Consider the following 25459-nt stretch of genomic DNA (forward strand, 5'->3'; position numbering starts at 1 on the left):
TTCCAACAAAACAAAATTCTGCCTCCCACCGTTTGACTACACACCCATTTGCATAGAGATCAATCCATCAATGCATTACAGATACTCAGCTGTTTATGTGGAGAATGCAAATATATCTAATTGTCGGTGCAGTTATGTTTTACAATTACGGTCGACTGATTTACTGATAGACTTTTTGCAGATGTCAAACTTTTGGTGTAAGTTCATAGCAAGTAGTGGGTTTCTTGCATGCTACAGTAATATCTAGATTTGCAAAATATATGATAGTAGATTTAAATTCACCTGTAACAATAAGCCAACAAGTTAAATCTATGTAAAAGGGGGCAGTTTTATGGCAAAGAGTCAAACTGTGTTTGCATTTTAGATGAACAAATACACAGTCGGGTCCAAATTTATCCATTACACTTAACTTGGTTTTTGACTGGATGCAATCTATAGATTTATATGTCATTTATTTCAGTAATGTCAAGAACAGCGTTGCTCTGATTATTAAGAATGTGAATAATGTCCAATATTAACTTTTTTGTTAAATTACAAAAAATGAATTAAAAAAAACAGAAATGTCTCATTTCAGCCTTACATTTGTACTCCATATCTCTTAGTTCAATACAACTTCCCATTTAAATCCACCAGAGGTATAAATAATTTGGGTTTCACTCCAGCTGCTGTATATCCATAACCAATGCTGATCAACATGCCAGCAACACAAACACTCACTCGATATTTGAACCACATGTTTAAGGCTCTTATTGTGAAGGTTTGACATAGATCCTTTTGTCACTTGGTGAGGCGTACTTTGCCTCTTTGACTGTCTTAATGGGGCATTAGTCTCGTCTCTCCAGGCTGACTGTTTAAAAACGCAACCCACAGTCTCAGCTCATTTGTTGCATTGATCCAGCTGATAAAATGCAAACACTGAAACAAACTGCTCTGAACATTTTTATACTTATTTCAGTAGTTTTGCCGAATGTAATCAGACCATTGATTAAACGCCACTGGTCAAGTTACTCTGGCAAGCTGGTAAACACAGAAAGAAGGTCATTCTGCAAAGAGCAAATGTCCGGCTAAAGTCAACTGATTTTGCATTGGCTGCAAGGAGAGAGAGAGTAGAGGTGACCAGTAGGGGCTAAAAATCATTGTTAGTGGTGTTTGAATGCATCAAGGAGTTCTACGTTTCTCTTGAGCAAACGAAGCTCCTTGAAGTTTGAGTTTTGACTGGTCTCGAAAAAAATCTAGACCGGTTTATCACATGTTGTACAAGACAGAGTAAAAATACAGACGCAAGACCAATACCCATCTCAAGAAAAACGACGCCGCTGAGAAACGACTACCAATAAGTGAAGTGCTTAAGAATAAGGGTAGTGCCTCTCATTACAGTGGGGTGCAGGATGGATGATGGTTTCTCATGTGGTTTACGCCAGATTGTGATCCCAAGATTTGACTGTAACAAGTAAAATTGGAACTCATCAAAGCAGGCAATGGTTTCCAGTTTGTTATTATCTAATTGTGGTGAGCCATGTGCAAAATTGAGTTTTAATTTGCTGTTTTTGCTGACAGGAGTGGCACTGAGTGTGGTCTTCTTCTGCTGTGACTCTTCTACTTCAAGGTTCAATGTGCGCTTACAAATGGGTTTTAATTTTAACTACTAATGGATGTCCGTAATCTCAAGCCAATCTTATTAGTCTCAAGGAGTATTTCCTATTTTTTGGACTATTTAAACTAAATTATCTTCATCTTCTCTCGTTGCCTACGTGCTTTAAAGGCCATGGGCTAAACACAATTTGAGGGAAATTCTCTTCCAATGTAATTACTTATTTTATCAAGGAGAATACTTGTATTTTCCAGACATCTCCCCGTATAGGTCCATTGTTTCACACACATGAAATCAATCACTCTGCAGAAGCCATTGTTTCAGGCCATAACATACACTGTGTGCCATTTTCTGAGCCAAATGTAATTGGTGTGGAAATGACACCCACTTGGTACAAGCTGCACTGTATCAGTAGCGTTTGGTGCCCATTCTATGCTCCCTGAATGAATCACCTATCAGGAAATGATTAATTGTTTTTCCTGTCCAAAATAACACCACAGGAAAAAAAAAGAACTTCCAGGGTTGAAGAGGGAAATTCAGATACAGGTTCAAATTCCTGCATCACATTCACTTTATTAGGAAAGAAGTCATGTACATCATTCTGTCATCTAACACCATAGATCTGATTTTCAGCTCCTTTCAAACAACTGAAACATGAAATCTTTGCTGCCCTGGTTTTTCTGATGTAAAGGAAGTGTTTATTTTAAATCAGCACATTAGCAGCAAAAGTAATTATACATCACTTTATTACGCACTGATTCTCCATGAAGAATTTTAGAGCACACGTTACCCTTATTCTCCTTTTTTTTTCTCTACAAAAGTACACTTCACTTGTGTTTCCACATCCGTATGTATAGCAATGCACAGCAGAAGCGACTGGTGTTGTTCTTATGTTAAAAATTCCACTTTATCCATTCAAGCGTGCCTCAACATTGAAACCCTCTTTTGACAGGGTGGCAGCAACCAGAAGGATGCAGTATTCATAGCTTCTGTCTCCAAGAGAGCAGATAAGCTAGAGCTATACTTAGAAGCTCAATTTGTGATGTGAAATATGTGATTCCAACAGATTTGTCTTTGCCCCATCCCTATTGTTACCACAGAGGGAGGTGCACTTGGCAAATTTGCTTTTTGTGACAAAACCATCTCCTCTGTTCACGCTGAAATGTGCTCAGCTCTCATTCAGCCATTACTTGACTATTAGGGTGTCATTCTTGGAGAGTGATTTATTGGATTCACAGAGGGCTTTCCATGGCAGCTGCCACACAGCCCTCCTTCATTTGTTAACTATTGAGTGGATATATTTTCATTTGTGTCATTAGGTTAAATACGTATCCTATTTAATTTTGCTGGAATGTGAAGTGAATGACGCACGTAGCTTTTACAGAGGGAATAAATGTTTCAAAACTCCCATTCAGAATAGTAGAGTACTATAGGGCAATTGTAACTGCTTTATATATCTATATGTTCACTCAACTGGTTTGAGATTCAGACCAATCAAGAGTAAAATAGCCAAAGTACATACTATTTTTGATTTATTAAGTTTAGGCTTCTAAGTGGTTTGTCTCTATGTATGAACAAAATAAGTAATTTTAATGTGTTTCTTTCTAAGGTTGTGTTCAAACTTGACTCAAACGTTGGTGGAGGGTGTGTGTGCCTCTGGATTAGATATCCTAGCACCCGTCTATTCACTTCACCTGGCTGAAAGAGCTTAGGGTGGGGTGAGCTTGGTAATGCATGTTTCTGTTGAATGTGTGAAATGGAATCACACAAACAATAGGAACTCAAATGGATCTGTAGTATCTATTATCAAACTCACATTTTCAGCCTTTAGCATCACTGTAATTAAAGGTAGTCAAATATTGTCACAATGTAACTGATTATATATATTTTTTGCTAAATACTCAGCTTTCCAAAAAGCTTGCTGCAGCTTTGAGAATGATATCATTTTATCGATGCCCATATTCCAGCAGCTCAAGCACAAGTAAGTCACACAAAAAAGCATAAATTAAAAGGCTTTAATCAGTTACCTGTTTTTCATTTAGTCCAAATGCAGATTAGTGGAACCTGGAGGCTAAAGCTAAAGGTTTGATCGGAGATCGGATCAATTTGGACTTCTGCTGTCTTAAAACTACTTAAATCCCAAGTTTCTGTGAACATTTTCTTTTTTTTTTTTTTGCTTATTACATTGATTTACTTTTATACCAGATTTGTGCTTTCTCTGACTGGAAATGCTGTACCTGTTCTGAGTACGTATTTCCCTCAGGAAGCTCAGTCTACTTTTTTGTGTGAAAATAAATTCATGACTATGTCTGAAGAATTCACAAAGTAGCATTCACATAAATTACAAAGCCTTTTTGTTTTTTAGAGTATTTTTATTTATTTATTAACAACTAGAAAATGGCACAAAATAAGAATATTTTTTCCACTCTGATTGGCTGCTGTTAGGCCTACCAATTTTAACTTGAATGTTCATTGCATTTTTTGTAGATGCCTGGGAAAATAATTTCTATTCCCATGACTTTTTTGTTCTCTGGGAAATTATTTTTGATGATAAATACAGAAACAAGCATAAAAATCAAAACATCTACAATGGTGATAGTAATATTAATGATAAAATAATAGTCAGTGCAAAGTAGCCTGCAAATTATTTGGTGGGGGGCGGTGAGGGACCTGGATAAAGGCTGGGGAGGCGCTGGCCCAAAAAAGGTTGAGAAACACTGGTCTAGAGGGAATTCTTGTTTCATTTTATACTTTCACCTTCTTCCTCACAGGACATATTTGGACCATATATGGACTACACCAGTCCTGATATATAAGACAAAGTAATATTGTTAATTGGGACACAATTAACAATATTGTATTTGTGTACAATACAATATTGTACACAAATACAACATAATAGAGAACATGTTGTTATTTACAAAAGTCTACAGCCTAGTTTTCAGTAAAAAAAACAAAAAGAAAAGAAAAAAATGCTGCAGCTGAAACTGCATTCTGTCCACTTCCTGTGTCTGTCTCATTTGGCACATTTAGGACAGTCTGATTACAGCGTTTGCTGTGCTTGGCTGTCTACCAGGAAAGCTCAAATGGTTCTTTTTGTGTGCTGATGTTGTAAACTGTAGTGCAACATGAAAAATTAGTAGAAGCAAAGTGGGACACACACAAAGGCTCAGCTAGCATATTTTCTTGTTTAATGCTTTGCTGCTTCTTGTGCACACGTCTCTTATCTCTCTTTGTTAAAAAAACAAACAATCCGGGCTTGAATTAGAACAAAAGGAAGCACAAAGACGAACGTCACGTCGTTATTCTGCTTTTACGAGCCTTCCGCCAATGATTGCACATGTGCTAGTTGAATGTCGAAGGATTTGGCTATGAATAATTCACATTTTTGCATACATGCAGGAATTAAAACTGCATGCATTTTGCATCTTGTAACCAACAATCTGCTCCAATGATATTAAACTTTGCATCTGGCTAACTCTTTAGAAGTGGGGAATAACCTTTGAGGTTTGCTTGTTGCAAAACATTTTATAGAATTTGCATCCATTCATATTGGACATCAACATATATAATAATGTTTGGGATGCTACTTGATAACATCAGTCGGATTAGAGATGTACAGTGCTCATACCCCTTTGAAATTGTATCATTTTTCCACTTTTCAAACACAAACCTTTATGTATTTCAGGGGGATATCATGTGATTGACAAACAAAAAGAATAACTTAATTGTAAAATGTAAGGAAAAGCATATCTTTTATAATTAAAAGTAAATAAATATTTAGTTAGAATAGGGTTAGATTTGTGGTCAGTCTCCTGTGTCAACACTTTATATAACCACATCTTGCATTTACAGCTGGAAGTCTCTAAACCTCTGCGAGCTTTGACTGACAATTTACTCCAGTCCTCTCTTGTGAAATGGCTCAAGCTTAGGTAAATATGAATGGAGAGCATCATCCACGTACAGGTTTTGCTGCTGATTCACAGAATATAGATTCAAACTTTCCCTTGGCCATTCAAACCCTAAAGTATGCTTTGATCTAAACTCTCCCACTGTGCCTTTTGTTGTGTCTTTAGGATCTAACTTTTTGTGGAAAGTCAACCTTTGCCACTGGTTCAAGTCTTTTGCAGCAGGTTTCCTTTTTAGATGTAACTCCGTACAATCTATTTTCAAGCCTGCAAGTTTTCCCACACTATGTTGTTTCCACCGCTGTGTTTCACAGTGAGTGTTGTGTTCAAGGTACTGGTTTTACAACACACATGAACCATAAAGTTCTGTCCTGATCTCATATCACCAACACACAGAAACAGAACTTCTAAAGGCAATCGTTTTTGAGGGACTTAAGAATATTGTGCGATGAGAAAAATCACACGAAGCATATTTACATACATTGTGCATAATAAAGATATGTCGATGCGCTTGTCTATCTTTAGTCTTGAGATTAAGCAGATATGAGATGCTTAAATAGCTGGCATGTCCCATTTTGCAGTTTCAACCTCAGTGGTTCAGTTGTACCTCCCGTGTCAAAGCCGAATTGTGACAGACTGTTAATGGAATCTGCTTTTTGCATGGAGAAACTGTTAATTAGTGAATAAGAATCTGATCCAATATGCACAGCTGGTGGAGCAGGCTAATAGACAGTGTCCTGGAGAGGCAGTGAACGGTAACATAGAAAAGGGGAGGTGGGTGCCTGATCTTTGTTAGAGAGTTTGGACGAATACAGATTGCCTGGTTTATAGCTCTCCTATGCATATAATGAAACTTCCAGCACTCTACATTTCGCTCAAGTACACCATGTACCCCTGCATTTTTATTGTAACTTTTTTTTTTTTTTACTTTTTCACTTTATCATAAATAGGAAGATTTCATGCAGAATTAGTAATACAGTGACTCGGATTATGATTACAACTGCTTTAATTTCCAGATCTCCTCAAAAGTGCATTGCAGAGGCTGTTTAGCTTCACGGTGAGGTAGAGTTACAGAGGCAACACAGGCACCACGTCAAATGAAAGTGCAATAAAGTGCAAATCCGGTGAATGCAACGCGACAAACATACACTTCAAAACATTTTAAAACATTTGAGAAAAATGAGACTTTGTTGTAAGGCGGAGTTGTCAGTAAAACAATAAAACGTTGATCTAGTTTTACACAGCCCTCTATCTTACATCTCTGCTTTGTCTGTAATATGAAGCTTCGTTTTTGTAAGTCTTTATGAGAGCCGTAAATCCACGATAGTTTAGAGACACGAGGATACTTAGGTGTACGTAAACTGTTTTCTTCCCAAATACTGTATGTGGTGAGTCAATGCTTTCAGTTGATCTGTCATTTCTTGGCATTGAGGAGAGTCTTTTTCGACAGGTCTTCATTGTGCAGAAACAATAGTCACACTCATCAGTTTGACGTCAGTAATAATTAAGCTCTTGCTCTTTTTGTATTGCAGCAGAGACTCGCACACAAAATATTAGTCACATAAAATAATGACACAGAGGAAACTGATCTTTTTTATTTTTTTCTCTGAATTAAACCCTGAGACCCTTAAAGTAATATAAAAATACCGTTAAACACAGGCACATTGTGTACTTCTTGCTACTCTTCTTTTTCTTGATAGTCTTGAGCTATCCTATCACCCCCCGCTAATCATTTACAGAAATCATGCTTATTTATAACTAATCTGCAAAAGCGAATGCGTTAGAAAGGAAATATAATGGTGGCTGGATTACATTTTCGGTCAGTATGAAGAGGAAATACTCATACTGAAAATGGGAACTGGCACACGTTCACCTAATGCAAAATATATCAGAAAATAATTCTTTGTTGCTTCAGAGAATTACTCATGATAGTGTGCCCCATCACCGATGGGCATTAATTAGGATGTGGGAGAGATAATCACCAAAAAACATCTGGACCAGCTGCAAAACGTTCACAAGGGTTGGTTTGAGATTCTTACGTGATAACTCGGTAAATATAGCTAGTATTATGGTGTTTAGATGTTAGCTAGATATGATTTATTTTTAATTGAATCTAAAAAGCCACAGATATACCTAGAGCTGCTAATCAACAAATTATATCATAATAAATTACTTTCCATCCATTATCTATACTCGTTGATCCTTGCCAGGCAGAGGGTGCTGGTGCCTGTCTCCAGCGGTCACCAATCCATCGCAGGGCGACACAGACACACACAGGACAAACAACCATGCACACACACACACACACACACACACACACACACACACACACACACAATAGACAATCTAGAGAGACCAAACAGTCGTGTTTTTGGACTGTGACAGAGTCCACGCATGCAGAATGACCACAGGGTGGGATCTGAACCTGTGCTTTATTGCTACAAACAGCTGCTCCGCTGTGCAGATTAAAGATTATAATACTAATAATTTTGATTTGATACATAAATAACAAACATTCTCCAACATTTAGCAGTGGTTTTCATGTGCAAATTTGTCAAAAATATATGTTTCAGATGTGTTCTGCATTGATCAATCAGGCATTACATTATGACCACTGACAGATGAAATCACTGTTATTTTTTCATCATCTTTGCACCTTTTGGTGAGCAGGATGTGGTAGACTGCAGGTGCAACGTTTTACTCATAGACTAATGCTTTAGAAGAAAGAAAACAAGAAATATGAGTGAGTTGAGATGAGCAAAATATTATTGACCAGACAAGTGAGTCAGAGAATCTTCAATACATCAGCTACATATGGATAGTTGTAAACCCCCTACACCCTTCAATAGAAAGATGTTTTCCAGTGGGACCCATGTTTTGGCAAGTCATGGGTGTTTCGCCAGCAAAAAGGGGACCAGTACATGATTAGACCTTATCAGTGAATAGCATCACAACTCTAAGCTGATAGGTGGTTGATAAGTAAGGTTCTCTGTTGAGGTAGTCAGCCAACAGTTGGCTGCTGAGTAGACATGCTGTGGAGGAGGCTTCAATAAGCCTCTTTCTGCCACCTGGCAGGCAGTGTGCAGCAGCAGATGAATTACTCTGTGCTCCACAAAGCAACTGAAAACTACATTCTGACATCGGTAACAGGTCCATGACTGTTCGGCACACTTAATTGAAACTACAGATTTACTTTGATCATAAGCTGTGTATCTTAGCCAGGGGCGTCATTGTTTATTTATTAGTAAACCTTTCCCTAAGGCACTGTTCTTTAAAGGCTTACATGGACTTGAAACAAGATGTATTGCACTGAAGATATTTTTTTTTAGCTGTTCAGCATCAGAGACTAGTACATTAAGTGATCATGTTTGTTGCCGGTGAGGTGTGTAAGAAGCAGCTCTAGGAGACAGGATTGTTTTTCTCAGAATCTCCACAGCTTAAATCTCCACAGCTTAAAAATCGCTTCCTTGCCATAAACATCATGCAGAAAAGAACTAAACGCCAAAGCTCTGGCTGAAAAAAACCCCAAAAGCCTGCTTACATCTGACCAGAGCACAGGCATGTGGGCATTGTAACGCTCCATCAACCGAGGACTTTATCTCATCCTCTTCTGTGATCATATTGGCCTTTAGGGCCTAAGTATCTCCTCTGCTGAAGCATAGCGGCCAAAACAGCAGCTCCCCAACGGATTAGGACGTCACTGTCAGACAAAGGCCCTGCTCCGCTCTGATGGGCTTATTAGTGGAATGCATGTCATTGCAGGGCTTTGCAGTGATGGCACGATCTGAAGCTGACTTTGTGTGTCTCGCTGCATCTCTTTGCAGATTGAATAATACATGTCATCATCACATAATGAGGCTCAGGAACAAATTCAGCATATTTACGACAGAGTAATTTATCATTAACTTTACTCAAGTGTAAGAGGATAATCTAGCAATCATGTGACGATTGCTAGATATTCAGCTAATATCAAATTTATGGGGACACAATAAACTCAGAAATTTGAGGCATTTTTATTTATTTGTGTACATTTCAAATAAAATCATTCAGGAAGTGCAAGAACAGGATTTTGTCCTTGGTTCATAGTCTATGATGCCTTTTTTTTTTTTTTTTTGCAAACTGAGTGACGTGCAGCCCGTGCAATGGTAAAGCAGGACTTGGTTTGAAATTTCAAACAAACAAAATTCTTTTTATAGAAAGCCAGCTCTTGTTTCTTGGCTGTGTTTTCACAGAAACAGTCTGGCATTGTGGGAGTTTGGTTGTCACTTTGGCTCAGTGGTTGTTGGCCGACTTGAAGCTGTCAAATGATTCAGAATAAACACTTCCTTCTTGGTGATCTTTGAATATTTGGCAGAGTAAGTGTAACAGTGCAATTTTCTTTAGATCGCTAACATTTATTTTACCACGAGAAGCTTCTGCTATTTGTTGGGGCTTCATTCAAATGACAAACTTAAAGATAAAGAGGGAAAAAAAATGTTTCAATCCATGATTTTAGAAAAAAAGAGACTTCAGAAGAGAGGTCTGGGCACTCACTGACATTAGTTTTTATCAGCATCCACTTAAGACAAAAATATTTATATGAATAAGAATCATTAATACCTTGCTTACCATACAGTTTACTTCAAACAAGTTATTTAAATTATATAGATACAAAGCCTTCTTTAGTCGTCAGGGAACTCTATTCTGGAGTAGGAGTATAACGCTGTCATCCGTCTGTGTGGTAGTGCTCACAGCAGCAGGGGACTGAGTGAAGAGGAAACTGGAGCACCTCCTCACAGTAAGGGGAGCCAGTACAGTATCTGTGTTGATTTCGCTATTCCCCCATCTCCCCTTTTCTCCCCCCGTTCCTCCAACTCTCCACTCTCTGCAGACAGCTGATGTTTATCTGCTCTGCCCATCTGGGCCTTGTGACTGAACATCTGGTAAAGCTGCCACTCTGTATGCAGTGTTCTGCGACTAATGACAGTAAAGGGGCAACTCTGTCCACCCCTTCAAAATAGTCAGAGAGGCTGAAAGGACTTCATCCTAAGATGTCAATGCTTGTTATGTGGGACTACTTCCACAGTTCCAGAATACAGTTCCTGCAGATGCATTGTCTATGGCTATTGAGTAGGTTCCTTGCATGCATTTTGCAAAACACTCATATCCCTGTATAAAATATTGCACAAAAACAAGGATATGCTCCAGTATCTCCTTTCTAATACTGTAGTTTTTGTAAAAGTATCTTCAGCCCAGCCATATTTCCATGGAATTTTTTGAGGAAGACTAAAAAAACAACAAAAACCCCCCAATAAAGTCATCACAACTCAGAGACGCCTTATACAGTGGACAAAGGCACTATTGGGAAATTGGACAAAATAATTTGTCCAATTTCTGTAAATGTTACAGCAATTGCCTAATAACAAAGTTGTGTGATCTTATGCTATGATATGTAAATGCACTGTCTTCACTATTGAAGATTTATTCACCTTAGAGTACCAAATGCTTAAAGTTGCTCCCATTGATGGTAGGCCGACCCACTTTCAGCTTAATTCAGCATATAATTCATTACACCACTTGGGTCGACTCAGACTTTGTATAGAAAATTGAACTTTGAGACCGATTACCCACCAAGAGCACTTTCTTTAAATATATTTTAGAAAAGACACATTCTCTCACTGCATGTTAAACCGTTCCCGCGAGACACCACGATAATTTTTTTCACTTCTTTAGTATCAATTAATAAAAAGCTTTATATAACCATCAATATCATGCAGTTGAACCATCTTGGAATGCTGAGGCTCCACTGTTACTTGTCGACATACACTCAACACATCAGTACACCCATTGCTTTTAGCACAAATAGCGAATCAGCAACATCGCAGCATCTCAAAGCATTTGATGAATGCAGAAGACTTGAAGTTCAAACAGCATCAAAACAGGGAAGAAAAAGGGATTTCAGCCCATCTTGTTGGTGCCAGATGGGCTGGTCTGATTGCTTCAGAGAATGTTGACACTTGGATTTGCACACTATCTCTTAGGTTTACAAGAGAATATAATGTAATTGACATTATTGTGTGGATAAAAAAAAATGCTTTGTTGATGCAGAAAGTTAGATGAGAATGAGCAGAGTGGTTTAACAGCAACAGTAGCTCTGATAATAACAAAAGTAAATGGAGTACCATCTATGTGTCAAACCTAGAACAGGTTGAGCTGGAGCAGTAGAAAAATACTCCATGAATTACTACTGTTACTAAGAATAGAAAAACAAAAGAGAATAATTTTTCATAAGATTACCAAAACTGGCTCAATGCGTCCTGATGTGAGATGCAATGTGCAGATGGAACGGGTAGAATCTGCTGTAAACGACATGAAAAGATGAATGTTCAGACTGGAGGTTTCTAGGTTCATTTTATGCCCCTTGTAATCAGTCGAGCATCGTTTTAATGCCTCAGCCTACCTGAGTATTGTTGCTGCTCCACCTTCTTATAAATTACACTTGCAGGAAAATAGATGATGTCACACACCTCAAAGCATCTTAGACAGTTTTTGTCAACACGACATTGAGTTTACTATACTTCAGCATCATCCACACACACACCAGATCTAAAATCAGCACTCACTGCTCTATCATCTCAATATGGACGAAACATCTCTGAGGAATGTCTCGGACAGTGATCGATCCATGGAATGAAGATTTGAGATGGTTTGCCCTGGCATTTACAGCGTGCAACTAGTAAACTAGCAAGTGGTTGTAGTTCAAGATATGTAATGAACGAGGCCTTTTTCACTCTGTCAAATGCATGCTTCTTTAAATTGTGATTAAATACCCGAAGTTGCTCCATGATTACTACTCTCTCCTTTTAAAATGTTTCTCAGTTTACTTTTAGTCTTTTAATTTCCAACAATATGTGCGTGAATTTCTAGGTGATATGCATATCCTGTCCTTGCCTTCAATGCTTCTGATGGAATGAGATGCTTCGCAGGGACTGCTAGGCTTTCATCCATTATGAATGCTTTGTTTTAGGAGAGTGATTTCTGCAAGAGTGATATAAATATCTCCTTTTGGTTGTGAGAAGCAGCTCACGAAACGACACTTTGTTGAGGAAAAGTCGGTGCCTTTTTTTCTTGAATTCAGTGTCCAAAGTTGAAGAAAGCAAAGACACATGTTTCATGAGTCGCAGCAAATCTTTTTATGCCTCCACTTCAGAGGTCTGGTTGAACAAACACACACTCAAGGTTATAGAAACAAAAACAAAGAAACCTTGCAATTAGGAAGTCCTTACAGCCAGTCAGAGTCTTTCTATCTTTATTAAAATAATTGCGAAATATCACAACTCCAAAGTGATGCATTTGACAGCTGGTGCAATGGTCTGCAACATCCTGAACGAAATTCTGCCCCTTGTGTCCTCTAGTACCGGTCACACCGCAGCAGGGGGATTGTATGTTAGCACACAGAGGTGAAGCCTGGCAGATTAGGAAAGAAATGGATAGACACAGACTTTTCCCATTATATCCAGATCTGTCATTGCTTTAGTGCTTACACGTAAATATGCATATTTAAGGTACTGTTTGCATATTTGAATGTGTACACGCCTTGCAAAAGTATTCTCACACTTCTTACAAATCACAGACATTAATGTATCATTGCAATTTTATGTAATACACAAACTGAAGAAGCACATTGCAAGAACATTTAACTGTAAACTATGGGGAGGGAATCATGTGACCTCCATTTGTTACAGAAATACGAGGATTGTTGTCTCAATCATTACTATTTCAGAGCTCTGATTTCCAGACTGCTTTTCGTGTCACAGCTTCATACAACTGAAATGTTATTTTCACTTCAATTATGTATATTATTCCCATATAACATAGATAATGAATGAAAAAAATATCTGAGTCTGCTATTTAGACACATATTTTGAAAGTTTCTGAGTAACATCAGTTACAAACACAAAACAATGTTCTTTAAATAACTTTTTTTGCTTGCTTTTTCTTTTTCAACAACATTTTTGGATCTACGGGGGTCCGACAATGTTAATTTCTGAAGGAAACAAAAGATGTTCTACAAACACACATATAGGTTGCTGTAAGTGTGTTTCTGGGTCACATGACAAGTTTGGATGACATTCTTCCTGTGGATATTCTCACTGTGCTCTGCAGCCAGGCCCCTTTCCATAAATGTGAAGTGTAAGTAAAGCCATACATGGTTTTTCAATAAAAAAAAAAGTCAAGTAAACATGGGACTTGTACTTAGACCCTGGAGTGAATGTTTTTTGAAGCCAACATTTGCTGCTGTAACTTGAACAAGTCTTTCAGGACTCTATTGGTTTGCACATCTAGAGACTTAATTTTTACCCATTTTTACTGACAAAATGGCTCAAGCTCTCAGAAAGTAATGAGAGCATCTCTGAAAAATTTTTCTGATTAAATTTAAGTCTATATTTTGGCAGGATTTTCTTAAACAGAAGAATATAGTTTCATCTAAATGGATTGAAGTTTGGGGTTGTGATACAGCAACGTTTAAGGGGTTTGAAAATGCTTGCAAAATATTGTAATTATGAAGAACTTGGGACTCATCACCACAAGTCGTCACAAGTAGAAAATGTACTGGTGACTAACAGAAAATTATGTACACAGAGGAATGAATGTTTTCTAAATTATCAGTGTTACGTGCTGTTAATTTTATGCTGTACTTCATAATCTTTTGGCAAAAGACTCTGGAGACAAACCAGTGTGCAGCTATGACGCTTGTGGATGTGTGCCAAGCAACAAATCATTTATGCTCAAGGAACATAGAAATAATTCAGTGCACTGCATTGAAAGCAGCCAAGGCATTGGTAAAATATAGAGCAGATTTCCTTTGCAGTGCTCTGGGTATTATTTTTGCTTTAAATTAAAGATTCAGAAAAAAAAACGACTCAGGCATTTGCTGCCTCATGCCAGTGCACTGTGTAGCTCTGAATATGACTGCAATTGAAAAAGAGAGCATGACAGAGCAGCTTGTCTCACACCCACTTTGCAAGCAAACACATCTTAACAGAAACAATGTGGATGAGATTCCAGTTTCTCTCTCTCTCTTCTACCTATTCCCATAATTTTACTGTGTCTGCCGTTTTCTTCATCGTGTCCCCCCTCTGTCTTTGCAGGAGCCCAAAGTGGACGCCACTGTGACATTCTATCAGCTTGGCACACCAAGAGGAAAGCCAAACATAATTGTGTGCTCCGGGAAAAACCAGAGAAGAGAAGCGATCTTCCCATCTTTGTTCTTGCCTTATGAGAGCAGTCTCTGCGGACTCCGCTTCAGCACACTCTGCACTGTTTAGTTGCTCGCATGTATCCTCCACTCTCAGGTGCAAGCACGGACTAAAACACAAAGAGGGAAGAAAAGGAAGTAGATAAACAGAGCGAAGCGGCATAATTAGAGCTACTGACTTTGTGTCAGAGCAAGAAACCATGAGGAGAGACTTTTGAAGACAACTGCACCCTGAAAAGCATTGCAGCTAACCTACAGGACATTTTTATGTGTGTGGGGGGTGTATGTATGAACGCCTCTGTCACTTTCAAAGGAATTGAATTTGTATTTGAATGCAGATTTAGCCTTTCATTATGACTCTACAAGGAGGCTTGGAGACACTGTGGGGCGGTTGCCACAGAAAGGTTCTCCGCTGGCTCTTGCTTCTGTGTTGTTGTCGTTTGATCACCTCAGCAGCTAAGCCCAAAACGCCAGGCCACACACACCTCAACTCAATACGCATCGACGGAGACATATCTCTGGGTGGACTTTTCCCTGTCCATGCAAGAGGGAATGACGGCAAAGCCTGCGGCGAGCTAAAGAAGGAGAAAGGGATCCATAGGCTGGAGGCCATGTTGTTTGCCCTGGATCGTATTAATAACGACAACGAGCTGCTGCCTAATATCACTCTGGGGGCCCGCATCCTGGACACGTGCTCTCGGGACACCCATGCACTGGAACAGTCGCTGACATTTGTCCAGGCATTGATTGAGAAGGACTCAACTGATGTCAAGTGTCTCAGCGGAGGGCCACCCATCATCACTAAGCCCGAGAGAGTGGTTGGAGTGATTGGTGCCTCCGCCAGCTCCGTGTCAATCATGGTAGCCAACATTTTGCGGCTGTTTAAGGTCAGTATTCTGTCGTTCAAGCCTTTTGCTTTTCCTGCATTTTCTTGTGGTATTTTCAGTGCTGAATTGTTTCACAAATCCACAAACGTAATTTACAGTGGGTTTTCACAACTTTATGAAAGCCTGGCTTTCATATAGGAATTAGCTGGTAACTGGAATTAGGCTTCTTTATTTTTATCTTGATTAGTGACCACCCCGTTAGAAACTAAAAACACATTTAAGTGTGTCTATAAAGATCAGCAAGATCTTTTTTTATTTTTTATAAAATCTGAGGAAGTATATTTAAAATTAATCTATAACACTTTAATAGTGTTTTTGAACAATACTCTTTCAATATATTGATGCATTGAAATTATACGGTATAATTTTTAAAGTTAAAAAAAAAAATGTTTTAATACTGTTAGACTGTCAGTTCCCAAAATCATGTGAGAAAAAAACACACTTGTAAAAGATTCTTGGCATGTTTTCTTCTTCTGGGTTTTTAGTTATGGTTATTTGTTGTCTGTGTTTTTGCCTGATCTAAGGTTTGATCCATCCATCCATCCATCCATCCATCCATCCATCCATCCATCCATCCATCCATCCATCCATCCATCCATCCATCCATCCATCCATCCATCCATCCATCCATCCATCCATCCATCCATCCATCCATCCATCCATCCATCCATCCATCCTCTTTACACCCTTGTCCCTTAGTGGGGGAGGGGCTAAATCAGCCTTGTTTCTATTTTAATTTAGTTAGACTTTTTCTAGTTATTTTGTTCAGATCACCACTATTAATAACTAGTTTATTTATTCTTGCGGTTAGATTTATTTTTTCTAGCCCCCTTGTTAGTGTTTTGTCCTGCTGCTCCCCTGTGGCCTTTCTCTCTCTCTCCCTCAGCTTGCCTTCTGCTCTTCCCTCACACCTGAGTTCAGTTTGTAATTAGTCTGTCCATTGTTCCACCAACCCTGCCACCTTGTATTTAACCACCTCTCTTTTACTCATTTCATGCTGGTTCCTTCCGCTTGCCTCATGTTTCCCAAACTGTTTATTCCCTGGCTTCCGGTTTGGTCTTACCCGGTTTTGGAAGTTGAGCTTTGAATTCCTTATTAAAACGTCTTTCATCATTTACTTTTGGATTCCAGCTTACATTTTGGTCCAACTTCTTACCCACAAATCATCACACTTCTGTTTAAATGTGTATCAGGATTTGTATTGCTGTTACATCACCACAGATTCAGCATTAACATTAAGTGACTTTTTAGAGCCAGCCACATGTGAGAAAACTGTGGACAGATTGAGTTTAAGAGGTGTGCAAATACTGGGTGTGCCTGTATTTGTTCTTGGAATAGTGCTTTGACAGTTACTGCACTGTAGTTTAACCCTCATTAGTACAACTTGGATTGATTATGTTCAGGAAACTGTGACCCATTGCACTATAACATATGCTATTCTGGTGGTACAGTTGGTGAAAAGCCATGCAGATCTGGGTAACAATGCTGGTTAGAATCAAAACTGAAATTACAGATTTCTTGTGCTTTAAATTACAGTTTTTGTCACAATAATCATCACTGTAGTGAAATACAGGTAGAATGGGAAAGCTTTTACATTTGTGCGTTGGATAGTAATTTGAATTTGAGGTAAAGGGCAATTTTCTGTCTGAGGTCTACCAAATGTGATATTGTTACTGTTTGGCTAATTTTTGATGTGTTTTTTTGTGCTTGTTGTTTGACTTCCATGCTTTCCCCCCCTACATTTCTCCATTTTGGTCAATGAATCTAATGCAACTATGTATAAGCAAACTTAGGAAATGAAGTGATCGACTTTTTTGAGTCATTTTCATGTTAATGTCCAAAAAAAAAAAGAAAAAACTAACAAAAACCAAAAAAACCTGGTGAACATTGTTTATCCCCAATGAATGTCTTTGAGTGCTCAAGATCAGTAAAAAGGATCACCTTTTGGTTGAGAATCTAGTGAAAAAGCCCAAACAAGAGAGAATACTCAAAGCTTCTACTAGTGAGCAACAACAAACGGCACAATGTGTACCATTTGCTCTATTCATGCAAGCTTCTACTTCCCAAAGGGCCCTATAGAGGAAAAGACCTGAATCACCTGCTGTGACATTGATTCAACCCTGTTGCCATTCGAGGGCCAACTTACAGCTCAAGAGAGAGCAGGAAGGTGAATTGCTACAGGTGCATTGCAGAAAAGCCTGACTGCTATGTCACATGTAGGTGAGAAGGAGTTCTGCGCCCTCACATCCTTATTGCTTATTCCGAAATCACAGGATGAACTATTTATGCTCGTCTTTTTCCTAGCAGCATGCTCAAACTCGTCACGCAATCCCTGCCATCATGGGAATGCACAGTCTAATTATCTTCAACAAGAAGCAAAAAAGAAGTTGGCGGTATATCACACATGGGAACTGTCACTTAGTGCAGAGCTGTGCGAGGAAAAATATCTGGCTAAAAACACGAGTTTGATAGTTCGGTCTGTGATGCATGTCAAGTCTTCTCTTATATATACTCATACCACACTGAAAGTTTATTTTTACACTGGCATCTAAAAATCTGCCTATAAGACTCTTTATACAAAAACACTGAAATGCAACAACGCAGCTGCATCACCAGTGTTCTTTTAGAGGTGGTGACAAGGGCAAGACCGACCACAAAAATAGCCCCGACTCAGTTTTCAGAAACTCTAAAACCTTGAGACAAGGGAGACACAAAATCTCAGAATACACCTTAGGCCTTTAGAGTTAAATATTCTACATAATGGACAGCATATGGTGGCAAGGCTTTTTAAAGCAGGAGGGTTGAACCACCAAAGCATGGTTTGTTCTCTCATGGGCTATGAGAGGTCTTCACGCACAGCTAACTCCTCTCCTCCCCCCAAAAAAATCCCCAAAACAAAACACATAAACTGCACAAAAATCCAATTCAAACAGCAATATATTATATTATTAAAATGGAAAGAGCAAGTATTTACAAGAACGTTTTATTTAGTGAAGTTTAAAAATGTAAAATCCCTGTATTGCATTTGACAATGGACAAGAGTAACACGTCAAAGTACCATTTAATTCTTGCTGTAAGTTAGCAGAAAGGTTTGACTGGATGTGACAAATAAATCTGAAAATAAGCTGCTAATTCAGACACAGTCTGACAAAAAAATTTGAGAGAAGTGTCATAAACGTCCATCATCAGAGCTTTAGAGAATATAGTTCACTTTACACCATAGACAAAAAAATAACTTTTGGTTATAAAAATGGTGATGCTTTGTTTTTATGATACTTACATCATGTTTCTGGTATAATAAATACACACTACAGAGACCATGGATACCTTAAAAGCCTCTACTCATCATCTTATATGCTCCTCTCGACAGGCAGAACAATTTTCTCTGAATCACACTGATAGGAAAACAAGAAGCCATGGAAATGTGATTTGTATGGACCCCAGAAAGTAGCCCCAAGTGAAAGGAATAACTCGGGGCTTATATTTTAAATAATCTCGACACTTGACTCCACCATCACAGGATGATGTTGGATATTCATGAAAATCTACTTTAAAAGAAATGTTAGAGCCTATTATTGAATAAAATTCATTCAGTATTCCCAGCATGGCTAATGTTGCTATTCATCATCCTGTTTCCCTTGCATTAAATTTGCATTTACTTGACTGCGTTATGTGAAGTCTTATTTGGTATAATTATACTAATATTTTGTCAGATAAAGTAAATCTTGCTAAAAGCGATAAGACCAATAGATAATTTGCTGATTTTTTTTTTTTTTTCTTCCTTGAAACCCAAACAGTACTGCAAGTGTGTGACAACGCTTCAGGGCAAAGCATCCATTTGCAAAACTAAATAATTACAAAAATAAGAAACCCCAAGATATTTTGCTATTGTACTATTGTTAAAATGCAAATTAGACCGATCTTATCATGATTTGGTCATTAAGTTGGCCAGGTTTTCATTTTCCGTCTCTGCTGATGGAAATGCAGAAACTCCAGGGAGGAAAATTATACTCATTTTCTGGCACTTTTCCAGAGGCATAGGGATAAATGGAGGTAATCACTGAAAAGGTTGACAAACAGATGATATACAGTCTTGTTTTAAAAAAAAAATCTAATTTCGCCCTGTAGAACAGTAGAATGTTTAAGCCAGTAGAAGGATAATGAACACATTCAGGGTTTTTTTTCTGTGAAAACTCTGATCTTGTAAGTCAAAATGTTGTCTATGAACCACATAAACAACATTTTGTTGACTAAAGTGCAGGAAAAGTCCCAACAGAAACTTAACAGGATCTATTTCTGTCGATCTCTAAAGGGTAAAGATGCTATGTATTTTTATGGCAGCATAGAAACAGAGGTACATCCCAATTCAGAAAGTAAGAAGATTACTTAAATCATTTTTAATGCAGAAATGTCTATCTATTGCTACCTATGTCCATGGAGAGGACATTATATGCTCTCAATCCTTTGCTGAGGCTCTAATTACTTCACCATTGCAGCGTGGTTTCTAACACTGCCGAGGTGTTAAGGAAACCCAGGTTGCTAATAGCAGCTTCCAGGCTAACCTCCATTGTTGGGTCTGGTGTCTCTCATGGCCTTTTGACAATACTGAATTGATTGATTTATATTTTTTTTCTTTTTTGTGATTTGGCAAGTTTAGCTCAGTGATAATATAGTAATTAACTTTTGGTACTTCATATAGTGTGAGAAGGTGAAAAGTCATGTCTGCAAATGAAATCAGATAAAAAAATTATCTGCTATTCCCTAATAGAAAGCTGCAGGGATGTAGGGTTTGAAAAAAAATGAACCAATAGAAGCTGATAACCTGACTTTCCAAATCATTGGAAACTTCACAGAGGATCGCAAGCAGTTTGGATTATGAGCCTCTCCACTCTTCATCTGAAAACAAATCTTTACCTCACCAAGCAAAACTGATCCCTTTTCTAGTTAGCTGGAGAAAATATGCTACTAATATTATAACTGGTTCAGAATTGGCTTAACAAAAGGATTGCAACCATTGTAGGTCATGTCTTTCCAATCAAACTTTCTATTACAGCCCCCCGTTAACAGCCAGCTTATTTAATGATGATCTTTTGTGGCATATCCTCTTCATGGAGGCCGCCAACGACTCCACTAAACAACTCTTATGAATTTCCTAGGCCAAGACATAAAATTATATTTCTGTATTCAAAATCCCTTTTAATTGGTCTTATGTAATGTTTTAATCTTCCGAGCAACTGAATTTTGAGTTTCCATTAGCTGTAAGCCATAATTGTAAAAATGATTGGAAGCGGTGGCTCCAAACATTTAACTGTATGTAGTGAATCTGAATAACTTTGTTTTTGTTGTTCTGATCAAGATGCGTCTCTGTGAGCTGGTTAGAAGCTGCTGCTGAATTTATATATATTTCAGCATATGTGTTGTTTCTGTTCTGTTCACTTACTTTATATATTTTTTTCGTCACGTTTTCATATTTACCTAATTTACCATAACATACCGCCTGCATAATTTTGCCATCTTAACATTTGTAAAAGGTTTTCAGCTCCTTCCTCCTGGGTTTTACCTTATCTTCCACACAGCGTTTGTGTGGCTCAGGGAGAAATGTTTGCTCAGCAGTTCAGAGCAGCCAGGATTCCATCCCCATGGTGTACCATGAATATTTTACTAGACTATTACGTAATATATGCCAAGGGATTGGGGTTGAAAGCTTCTGCTCTGCGTTGCCTTGTCACTGGGTCCGGGTGATGGTCTGTCTTCATCAGTTGGACCCTAGCGCTGCTTTGTAAGTGAAGACGAAGTGCATCAGCACTTTGAGGTAATGAGTGCTTGGTTGCTTATGATACTCGAGACAGAAAGCATAATTAAAGCCTTGGGCTTTTGATTGTATCGCTTATCCATCTCTGAAAACAACTACACATGACTGGCCTGAGCTGGGTTATTGCTGCTGCAGGGAGAAAACTGCAGAAGGTGTGCACAATGTTACAGGTATCAAAGCCGACTTGCTGAGGCAATCAGAAGCTTTCAGACGAAGAAAGGGGTAGCTTGGGTAACTACCACACAGCTGCTTTCTAAATTAGGTACAAGAAGGTCCGGTCAGTTGGCAAGACGGGGAAAAGAGACGTTGGAACTGCAGAATGGTTGAAGAAAGATAGGAAGAGTGAAACAGAAAAAAGAAGACAGTAACTGATTGTCTGGTGTGCTGTCTGTGGAGCAGAGACCTCGCAGCAGAGGAAGAACCCCCTCAGGCAAAATGTCCATCTCCCCTTCAGCATTTCACCATGTTGAGACAGATCTTTTATTGGATTATTGCAACAATCTACGGAGAAGACTTATTGAAAGCCTCACAGGCACTCAAAATAGGCACACATATGGTTTTTGTATTCAGTTGTTAATGATCCATCCACTCATCCAGCCATGAAGGCAATCCTGTGCATTAGTCACTTAGAATATTTCAAAAATTAGTTGTATTCTCTGGAAGAGTACCAGAAGACTGATAGAGAAGTAACAGAATTGAAGAAACATTCCATTTTGCTCGGCTCAGTCTTTACAGGTGACCTGAAATTGTACTTCTTTTGGCTTGCTTTCCCCCCCACCAACTCCCAAAGGAAATATTTTTGCTCTGTTTCTACCAAAAGATTTATTGCACCAACCATCTAGTTACTAGATCTACTGTTTGTTGGGCAAGAGAAAAAAAAAGTACACTCTCTTTGGACAGGGATTTTTGTTTTGTTTTGTTTTTTACTCCAGCGTTTAGAAATCCTTTCTTTGATAGATTGCTGCTGTGAGCTACAGCTTAAGACATGATATACAATCCTAAATGGTTAAGAATAACTTACATGCCACTGATGGAATCAAAGGTTTATTTTTAAACCTTATTGAATGAACAGCATGCCGAAGAACAAGTAATATGCAGCCCAGTCAGAACAGCAGCCAAAGGGGATCCTGGTAATTCTGGAGGATTTGTAGAGATCAACATTTCAGGTGAGAAAAATCTCTCAGCCATGCATTCACAAATGTTGCCTGAAACCAACTGAACTTTTAGGTCTGTTGGGGAGAAAAATATTGTGTTGCAGAAAATTTAAAATAAACATCGCCTTTTATATACATTCTACTGGGAGAAATATGGTGGATGCAGCTTAAATCTTTGATGCTTTTGTTCAGCCTTGACAGGAGCGCTGGTTGGTTTGATAGAAACATGGATGGAGCTAAATAAAGAATGACCTAAGTAGAAAATCTGCTAGACGTGACAATAGCTGTTTAGTCTTCATCGTTTAATCTTCATCCAATCTGATTGAGAGTGATCCATATTGAAAAAATTAATCTGCAAAAAAAAAGACAAGCAATTGTCTAGATAACCAAATTTTCACTATTTTTGTTCTTAAACACATTTGAACCCAATGTGTCATTTTTCTTCAACTTTACAATTATGCTCTGTCTATAACATAAAACATTTATGTAAGATGACACCATGTGAAACAATTCAAATGGTATGAATATTTTTTGTAAGGACGTGTATAGTGACCTATGGTCAGATAACATTTCACTGAAAATAACAGTATCACATGTATTGGCCACATGCTACTGTAACTCCTGCTTGTTAGTGCTCCATCACACATGGACAGTTCCCAAGGTGTGCGCCGTCACCCTCACAGAGCCTTGTTTCCTCAGACCCGGGTGGTAATTTGAAGAGAGGTGGGTTTGTAAGAAGGAATTGGGTCCAACTGAGCTCACTCCATTCCTGCCCCAAGTGTAATTTATTGCATACAGCTCACTCTAGCTGCACATTGGCCTTAAACTCATCCATGCCCAACAAATCGCATGGACTGAATTCCCTGCTTCTGAATAGGCAAATGACTGGAGAAATAGACAGAGACGCATCAAATAAATGTCTAGATAACGAGCACCGAGCATTTGTTGTCGCCGTTTACAGACCAGTGACTACGTGGTTGTATTGGTGTCCCTTGACGTGACTTCTACAAGCACAGAGAGGCTTAAGCTGTGTTTCTCGACCCCGTATTGCCGGCGTCCCCTGTCTGCCATGGTTCAGCAAAAGAGAAGCGGCTCCTTCACCTTAGGATTAGTTCTGACTCATCTCACTTCGCCCACCTGAAACCGCAGCCAATTCCCTGAGCAGTTATGAGTTAAGGTTGTCCAGATCATTGCCTTTCATTTCTGAAAGTGTTTTACTCTTACCTCCCCTCTCCTCCACCCTGCCACGCTCCGCTCTGTGCATATTTCTCTTCAGACAATTTAAATGGCTGCTGGTGGTTATCACCAGGCGTGGTGACAAAGAGCCACTGTGCGGCTGTGAATCTTTTTCTTTTTTTTATCAAGGTTAGGTTTCACTTGAATTAATTATTGCCATTTAATTAGTAAGTTCTAATAGGCCCGTTGAGGAACTGCTGCTAGGAGGAAGACGGGGACGCTTTTCCCCATTTTGAAAGATGTGATTTCATTGCCTGCGATTGTTGGTGTTCCAAAAGCCGAGAGCAACAACAAAAAGCGGAAAATAAACACCAACAGGGTTAGCTTATGTTATCTATGTTGGAGCTGTCACTTTCCCCCTATCTCTCAATTCCTTACAACTAGACGTGCCTCTGGGTCCCCTTCGCCGACTCCTCTATTAAAGTTTACAAAGCTCCCATCTTCACAAGAACAAACAGCAAAGAGCAAGGTATCAAATGGTTTTCCTGGAAAGTGCATTGGGTAAAAGGCTTGGAGCTGTCTCACCTGCAAAATCTCTCCATCAACTCGGCAATCCATCAGTGTCCTGCCGTGTGAGGCTGTGCTGCTCAAAATCTACTTAGATGCTAACAAAGGTTTGAAGACTCAAAGATGAGGAGAGAGGAATCCCAGGGTGGCTCAAACAGTTTTAGGTTTACACTAATCAATGGTGCCATGACAGCTTTTTTATTGATTGCAGGGCAAGGATTTTTTTTATTTTTTTTTACTTTGGGCGGTCAAAGTGACAGTGTCAGCTATACTGGGCAAAAATGAGCAAAAAAACAGCTCTGGTATTTTTTAATTTCACTCTAACAGCTTCTGTGCACTTTTCTTGACAAATAAACATAAAACATATGGGCGAGAAAAGGTCAATATAATTAAATGTTCATAGAGCCATCATAAAGTAGCGCAAGAACATAAAAGAGCCGTGCCGTCCGCTGAATACCAAGCAGCATCTTCTTCAGCCGGCACTACAGGAAGAGGGGATAGAGGGACTTTCGCCGCCCACAGGGCGAGCAGCTCGGACATTATCCAACCCTCCAGCACAAAACAATATGGAGCCTCTTGTGAGTCACTGCTGTGTCACACAGAGGCCTTTGAGATGCTCCACAAAAACAGGAACTCAATATGCAATTTTGAACTGAAGAGAACCAGGTCAAGTGATCATTTTGTTTTTTCAATGCTTTGACGTAATAGTCCTAACAAGTGTTCCAGTTTTTGCACAAGAATGGCAGAAACATATATTTTCTTCCATTTCATGCACAAAAGGGCAGTTGAAATATGACATTGCTATAGAAGATGTAAAATTCAACATTCCACAGAAAACACTGCTTTTATATAAGAACGGGGATGGTGAAAAGGACAAACAATGCAATTGTTTGCAGAATTGTATTCAATATTTTTATGACCCATTTTAAAATATAATATTTTTAAACAGGGAGAGCAATATTGCAATTTTTAGTTTAGAACCAAATGCAGGAGCTTTTCTGAAAAAGTGCACTCACCCTTAAATTAACAAGGAGTTTTTAAAGTACTCAGTACAGTGGTACATTGTTCTGCTTCCGTACACCAACTCCCTGAAGCCTTCTGAAGTGCACCAAAGAACAGTGATGGT

General features: G+C 38.7%; 1 protein-coding gene across 2 annotated transcripts in view; it reads left to right on the top strand.

Annotated features, from left to right (window-relative positions):
• Positions 1-25459, top strand: part of LOC103467650 (metabotropic glutamate receptor 4-like) — a 184380-nt gene that overhangs the window by 45330 nt on the left and 113591 nt on the right. For both annotated transcript variants that reach the window (XM_008414225.3, XM_008414224.3), the window contains exon 2: positions 14631-15624. In XM_008414225.3, the coding sequence (XP_008412447.1) occupies positions 15091-15624 (534 nt within the window). In that variant the 5' untranslated portion in view covers positions 14631-15090. The remainder of the gene's footprint in view (positions 1-14630; positions 15625-25459) is intronic.

This window comes from Poecilia reticulata, chromosome 7, assembly GCF_904066995.2.
Source record: "Poecilia reticulata chromosome 7, P_reticulata-male-v2, whole genome shotgun sequence".
Taxonomy (NCBI): domain Eukaryota; kingdom Metazoa; phylum Chordata; class Actinopteri; order Cyprinodontiformes; family Poeciliidae; genus Poecilia; species Poecilia reticulata.